General features: G+C 40.8%; 1 protein-coding gene across 1 annotated transcript; it reads right to left on the reverse strand.

Moving 5' to 3' along the window:
* Positions 1 to 5,741: 5,741 nt before the first annotated feature.
* On the reverse strand, positions 5,742 to 6,366 carry LOC141836691 (dirigent protein 21-like). Its single transcript, XM_074724199.1, has one exon. It carries the CDS (start codon positions 6,356 to 6,358, stop codon positions 5,834 to 5,836), a length of 525 nt encoding a protein of 174 aa, XP_074580300.1. The 5' UTR covers positions 6,359 to 6,366; the 3' UTR covers positions 5,742 to 5,833.
* Between the last annotated feature and the right edge of the window lie 1,887 nt (positions 6,367 to 8,253).

Consider the following 8,253-nt stretch of genomic DNA (forward strand, 5'->3'; position numbering starts at 1 on the left):
AAAGGTAGGGGAGCCGAATGCGATGCGACCAATTAAATAGGAAACGAGAAGTATTAACAATTAACAAACGAAATATGAATATAATAAATAAAGAAGGCTTTGTTTTTTTAATACCAGCATTGTATTACTAATTTGCCCCACCAATGGAGCAATAAGATGTTCTATGATGTCGTCGCTCAGGGATTTACTCAAGTATTTATGATTTGATGTACTATATGATATTTTTTTAATGAAATGAAAAATCTAAAATATTGATTGAAAACTATGCTAAAAACACATCAATCGGTCACCTACTCAATCTTCCCCTAGAACCGGTTCCATTTGTTGGTGGCCTGATTAGTTTTGATATGATCAACCAGGTTAAGTTAGGTTCTGTGTTGTTCTGATTCCTCTGCTAAATGTGTAGGACTTAGGTACGGAGGAAGTCGAGTGTAAGACACAGCGAACGAGAAGGATAGCACGGGGAAGTGAGCCGACGAGCTCGATGCATCCGAGGGGCGTGGAAGCTGCGGAAGAGTACACCAGTGGAGTGAGAAAGACGTGTGTGACGTCCGAGAGACGAGAAGCCAGAAGGAAGTATGCTCGAGGGGCAAAAGGCTAGAGTCGGGTGCGGGTGAGTCTTACTCCGGTTGGCCAGAAATTACCCAACCGACGATTCTACAAAAAGTCAATAAAAATTAAACATATTGACTTTTGATCATTGACCTTTGACCATTAACTTTGACCAGAGTAGAAGACTTAGACTTGGACCTTTTGAACGTTTATCTTTTATCATATAAAAGATAAATACTTAATTTTTATTAAGGATAATTCTCTTTATCTTTTATTAAAGATAAAGTTTATTCTTATTTAATCAACGACTACGATCAAAATCTATCTCCGATCAACGGTTAGGATCGCATCGACAGATCAATGACCAAGAGAAAGTTCACCTACGATCAACGATCTAGATCTATTCTCTTGGGCTATAAATAAGACATAGAATTTTAGAAGTGAGATCATTAATTACTTTATAATTTTCTCTTTAAGTCTTTGTGCTACAACTGTAAAGGCTTCTCCGCTTAAAGGAGTTCTGATTGAGCGTTAACCGCCTTGGAAACAACGATCCAATTGCAACCAAGTTTCTTTTTAAAAAGACGAGTGTTATTTTTCTTAACCGTCTATTCACCCCCTCTAGCCGGTCTAATCCGATCCTACACCACTGATATAGAGGGAGGTAAATTCAAGTACATAGTCAAGAGGTGCATGGTGGGATGAATGACAGATCGTGAGTTCTCATGAAATTCGACCCTTGACTGTTATATTAGAAATGTCGTGAGTTCTCATGAAATTCGACCCTTGACTGTTATATTAGAAATGTCGTGAGTTCTCATGAAATTCGACCCCTGACTGTTATACTAGAAATGTCATACGCTCACCATCTGCGCTATGTCCTGGGAGTGGAATGTTGTTGATGTTTCCAAAGATAATGTGCAAGAGGAACAATAAGAGGCCCCTCGGGCTACCATGCAATAGCAAGATGTCTACGTAATCTTTCGGGCATCTAAAATTTGAGTCTCAATTGCATATCCTCCAATGAAAGATTGAGTCGTCCGCTACAAGCGCTCCCGAATTTACTTTGATGATCAATGAAAAATTTTTGTAAAATCGAATCGATCATTCCTAGGATTAATCAATTATAAAAACTATATACTTGGTGGTAATTAAAAGAGGAACAATAAGAGATCTTTACGAAGGAATAAAAAGAGGCTTCTATGGCTACGAAGAGAGTTGAAGAGAAAGGGTTAGAGGATGAGGCCACAATTGAGGAAAATGTCTTTGGAGGGAAACAAGTGCCTTTGTGATAAGTAGGAGCTCAATGAGGATGAAAATAAAGACGTGCATGATAATAAAGGAGCTTTTAGCAATTCTAAAAATAAAGGACTTCCAATACATCTTAGGCCGTATATATCCACTCAGTATCACCATTTGAATAAAAATATTTCATATAGTAATTTTAGCTAAAATTATTGATAAACGATGACTTTAAAATTTAAGTACATATCATATACAAGGTTGGCAATTCATATTATGTATCAAGCATCAATACCCAATTTTGGCACTAAAATCAAAGGCTGTAATAGTTGCTTCTACTACTATAACATGGTGTCGCGATAAAACATCGAGGTTGTTACCCAGGCACCAGCGATTCGATCTTCAACTACGGCGTATTTGCAAGAATTTTTCTCCAAATGGAAATCGCAATCAAAGGATGCTGAGCATCTGGGTTGGCCGCTGCGTGCGCTTCTCGATTTACCCTGGTGGCTGGTGGGAAACTTCCTGGTGGTCACCCCAGGGATTGAGTCAATGCGACTAACTGGGATTATATATATATATATTTTTTTGTATAGATCAGCAAGGCAAGTGTTCTTCAAGGAATAGCACCCGTGCTGGGAACGTTTGAGAAAATTGGTTGTAAAATTTGATATGGGGAAAAGAAAACAACCTTTCAAGGAATAACAGCCATGCTGGAAAATCAGATGTAACAAAATAATAAATGGTTGCGAAAAGAATTACTAACAAGCAAATTTTACAATCATTAGCAATGGCAAACCTCACTTAGTGCTATATTGGTGATCAGACCTAGTTATTAAGAGAGTGAAAAGAATGTGGCAAATAAAATAAACAATGGAGAAGCCTCTGTACAAGTGTTTTATTTACAGTCTTCTTGACAAAATGGCATGGACTAACCTAGTGCTGTACAATGGTTGCCATGTTATTGCAGAGCATGAAGAATCTCCCTAGACGAGCTGTACACTTGCATCAGCAAAGTATGAGTTGTTGTCAGATCAGAGAATGGTGGATCTGAATTTCAGGATGCTTACCTTCAATTTACATTCTATGCTGGCACTGAGAACAGCACCAAAAATGATTCTTTTGCTAGTAATCTGTGGGTATTCAGCCAAGTGTAAACAAGTAAATGACCCAACAGATCTACTGAATAAAGAAATGCATGTGCAATCACTTCTATGAGGAAGATTGAGAAGGTCCTGTGTATTTCTCAATTGACTCTTTCTTGTGCTCAGGATCCATGCTGTAATGGGAGAAAAAAAAGATCACAATATATTTCAAGAAGGACTACTTGGAATCTGGCCATAAAGATCTATGAAATTTAGTTCAATGCATCCTTCAGCACAATAACTCTTATTTTTTTACAATAAAGGTCAAACTCTTCGACATTCTGATACTTGTTATCGAACACATAAACTGCATAGCGAGTCAACTACATCTAATAAGAAGTGTAATCACTAACTTAGAGTAATTTTTATCTCTCAGACAATTTAAATTGATTGAGTTAAAATTTTATCAATTTATTTTAAAATAGATTCAGATAGATCGATTCGTTTGAACTCACAACCCATATTGATCGGCTCATGGAGGACTTGAGTTGGTTTTAAAATTAAAATAGAAATTCACTAGGCTTATGAGCTTGGATTAACAGGTGAATTGAGAAAAAAATTTCCAAAATTTAAAATAAAAATAAAAAATTTAATAAATTTATGGACTTAACTACCTAATCATATCAAATTTAAATTTTTTAATATTTTTAATATTTATTTTTTATTTATAAACTCATAGGTTGACCCGTCTAACTTACAATTTGATTTGGATTAGATTGGAAATATCTCAACATGCCAAAACGATAGGTTGGTCTGCCCCCACCCCTTGTCATCATATGATAGAGTTTTGGATGTTCATTCTGAAATTCAATTTAAAAAAATATATCAATTATTCGATTAAATCAAATAAACTAATATTTCCAATCGAATTGGATCTTAAATCTCTAAACCATGCCACGATCGTGTTAGGTGGCACAGCCTAGTCGTGTCAGGTGCTAGAACATCTCCGTTAGATCCTTAGCACAAGACAAGATCATGTCAAGTGGCACTGCCAACTCGTGTTCCCTGTTGGACCTCAAATTTCTCTTGATTTCAAGTTTGATTAATTTGATCGAATAATTGTCACGTCCCAGAAGACGGCCGTCCAAAAAATTTCGGCAACATCTCCCCTATAACGATTCAACTTTCTTAAATACAGTTTAATATTGGGTCCACACAACCACTTATCATACATCACATGTATCAAAAAATGCTAAACTATATGAATAAGGCTCATACGACCACTCAACAATATATAACATATGATATACGTACTAAAAACCTTAAAACATAACGATATGCATCACAACAAATAACGACAAACTCTACAAGTCTACGATAATAGAAAACTGAGCCAGCGGAATTATATCAACGAAATCCATATATACAGATACAAATCCAAAACCACGGATATGTACAAAACTTCACAACTAGAGTTATAACAACAGTTCACCGATACAAACATAAAACCAAAATCACACATCTAAACACAATCCAAAAGACTATACGAAGTAAAACAATACTCCTACTGTGAAATGGGGGCAGTCTGGCAGAACTCCAAGCTTCACAGTAACTTCCTATCTGCTACCTGGGGAGACAGAAAACTCTAGGATCTAGGTGGTGAGTATAAAATACTCAGTGGACAATCAGATAGATAGTGCATGCTCAAAGATATATATGTGAGATCAAATGATATATTAACGAATAACAGTAATCAACCTGTGATCAGTACCAACAGTGAACTACAAATAAAGGAGAATATCAATAATAATCCTGCTGGTAGTATATAGTCTATACTGAATCTCATAAATGCAATAATCAGTATGAATGACAATGTCATACGGATGCATTAACCAAGTAACAACCAAGTATACATCTTACATCCAAATGCAGTATATACGGTCTAGTAGCATATATAGCAAGCATACAATACAAGCATATGCATGATGCAACTGCCCACACTCGCCCCAGTACTCACATATATATGACGTTGGGGTGTCCGACATCACATTGCCATGAATCCAACACCACATAAAAGTAACTTGGTGACAAATCGATAAGTAGCCATGTATAGCTACAATTCTATGGTTGTCTGTATCCCATACTCATCTCTGAGTACCACCCCTCTGCGGTGGCCAGAACATAGGATATTGACTCGGCTATGATCAAGTCATACAACCAGCATCCCTCGATGGTTTAAAGAATCGGAGATCCTCCAATTTCATTGGAGCGGCAGGGTCGAGGTCGTCGTTGGTTAGTCTCGTAGGTTTGGTCGTCGTTCGTAGGTCTCATAATGCTTATAGGTCTGGTCCAGAATTTGTACTCTGTTGTATATGTTTTCCTTGTGAGAGGGGGTGAGGGGTATGTGCATGCGAATCGTTGCCTTGCAGAAGTCGTAACGAACAAGCGAAAGCGAGTTGGACCAGCTCACGTGCTAGGCATGCAGCGAATCTCCACGTCGCCACCACGGAGCACGACATGTGTGGAGGCTAGGCCATGGAGTCTTCCCTTTGCAACGGTTCTTCTACTGACAACCTAACTACCTTGCCCACCGAGCTGACTTCTAATTAAGGACGACGGACCATGCCTGCAGTTACCACAATCTATCCTTTGTGGTCGCTGAGTGCATGGAGATCGGTCAACAATGTACAGCATGATGACTTTGGAGAGACTTAAAGAAGATGGGAAAGGAAAGTATTCAAAGTTACAAGTCATAAAGCATCTCTGACTGTCGGTTGGTTGATTCTTGATGGGAAAAAATATATATCATCCAACACCTAACACGCTACTTTTTTGAATTTGGTGGTTAAAGTAGTTGATCTATTATCATGTAGTCATAGAAAAGTTTTCATCATCAGAGTTTTTCGATATATATTATTTGAAAATAACAGATGTAAAATGGTTAATTATTACAACTAATGCGTGACGTAGACATCGTACTCTACGACGGCGTTCCCCGTGGTGGCGTCGAAGCTGTAGGTCTTGAGCAGGGCGTAGCCGCGGCCCTGCCGGAACTGGCCGGTGCCGCCGACCACCGGGAGCTCCCGCTCCTGGTGGAGCACCGGGTTCCGGCCCATGATGGAGATGGTGCTCCCGTTGTACTCGGGCGCGGTCAGAGCCAGGTTCATGACCATGAGAATGGCCGAGTTGGAGGCGTTCTGGGAGACCACCACGTAGAACCCCTGCGCCCGCCCGACCAGAGCCGACGAGGCGTCCGGCCCCTCCGTCATCGCGTCGTCGATCACCGCCGTCGCGCCGAAGCCGCTGGAGGGGTCGGCCGGCTGCACGACGGTGATGGCGGTGGCGTTCGGGGTGGTCAGGACGTCGTGCCAGAAGAAGTGGAGGTGGGTCACCGTCGCGCCGGCGGCGGTGAGGGAGACGGCGGCGAGGAGGAGGAGATGGAGGATGGTGGAAGAGGAAGAGAGGAAGGGGGCGGCCATTGATGAGCTAGGAATTGTAGGGGAGGCGAATGCGATGCGACCAATTAAATAGGAAACGAGAAGCATTAACAATTAACAAACGAAATATGAATATAATACATAAAGAAGGCTTTCTTTTTTTAATACCAGCGTTGTATTACTAATTTGCCCCACCAATGGAGCAATAAGATGTTCAATGGTGTCGTTGCTCAATTTACTCAAGTATTTATAGTTTGACGGGACAGACTTATTGAAATGGACAAGGATCGAATCTCGATGAAGTTAAAAAAATAATCTCCTCTATTGTGATCAACTGTAATTTTTCAATTTACCTCTTCACATATGATCGTGGGATCGATCGTGTAGTTGGGATGATGAATTTTACCTTTGCTAAAGAAAAATATTAATAATTAACAAATGAAATATGAATATAATAAATAAAGAAGGCTTTGTTTTTTTTAATACCATCATTATGTTAGTAATTTGCCCCACCAATGGAGCAATAAGATGTTCAATGGTGTCATTGCTCAATTTACTCAAGTATTTATGGTTTGATGAACTATAAGATATTTTTTTTAATAGGATGAAAAATCTAAAATATTGATAAAAAAACTATGCCAAAACACATCAATCAGTCACCTACTCAATTTTCTCCTAGAACCGATTCCACATATATGGAGGAAAGTAAATTCAAGTACATAATCAAGAAGTGCATGGTGAGATGAATGACAGATCGTAAGTTCTTGTAAAATTTGACTCCTGACTGTTACACTAAAAATATCCTGCATCCACCATCTGCGCTATGCCCTAAGAGTGGAATGTTGTTGATGTTCCCTGAGATAATGTGCAAGAGGAACAATAAAAGATCCCTCGAGCTCGATGCAATAGCAAGATGCCTACATAGTCTCTTTCGGACATCTAAAATTTGAATCTCAACTAGAGCACATTACAAGATGGATTTCCTCCAATAGAAGATTGATCTGCCCGCTGCGAGCGCTTCTGAATTTGTTTTGATGATCGATGAAAAATTTTCGTAAAATCAAATCGATCATTCCTAGGATTAATCAATTCTACGAACTGTATACTTGGTGCTAATTAAAAGAGGAACAATAAGAGACCTTTATGAAGGAATAAAAAGAAGCTTCTATGGCTACGAAGAGAGTTGAAGAGAAAGGGTTAAGAGGATGAGGCCACAATTGAGGGAAATGTCTTTGGAGGGAAACAAGTGCCTTTGTGATAGGTAGGAGGTCAACGAGGCAGGCCCGGCTTTAGGCATAGGCCGGTAAGGCCTATGCCTAGGGCCCAGTTTCACTTGGGGCCCAAAAAAAAATATTTAGGGTTAATCATTAATGGATGGTAGAGAGTTAAAATCCGATCCGGAAAGTCGTTCGTATTCTTTCTCGCCGCGTCCCCTCTTCTCGTTCGACGCGCACACAGTCTTCGAGACTTCGACTCTTCATCTCCCCTCTGGCCATCACATGATCATCTATCGTCTTCGAGATTTCGACTCCCTCTTCTCGTTCGACGCGCACGCGAGCACCGATCAGCTAGGCACGAGCAAGACAACACCTCCGTTCGACGCGACATGCCGCACGCGAGCACTGCTTCGACGGTCTTCGGTCTTCCTCACCGACGCCGGCGAAACCGCGAGGCTCGCCCCTCTGGCCGTCTTCCTCGCCAGCGAAACCGCGAGGCTCGCCCCTCTGGCCGTCTTCCTCGCCGGCGAAACTGCAAGGCTCGCCGCCTCCCCCCTCTGGCCGTCTTCCTCGTCGGCGACGGCGAAACCGCGAGCTCGCCGCCTCGGCCCTCAGCCCTCTGGCCCTCTTCTTCGACCATCTTCCTCGCCGGCGAAACCGAGAGGGACTCGCCCCTCTGGCCGTCTTCAGTCTTCTTCGATCGTCTTCCTCGCCGGCGAA

Source organism: Curcuma longa, chromosome 10 (genome assembly GCF_044706935.1).
Source record: "Curcuma longa cultivar G26 ecotype Majalengka, Jawa Barat chromosome 10, ITB_CL_G26_1.1, whole genome shotgun sequence".
Classification (NCBI taxonomy): Eukaryota; Viridiplantae; Streptophyta; class Magnoliopsida; order Zingiberales; family Zingiberaceae; genus Curcuma; species Curcuma longa.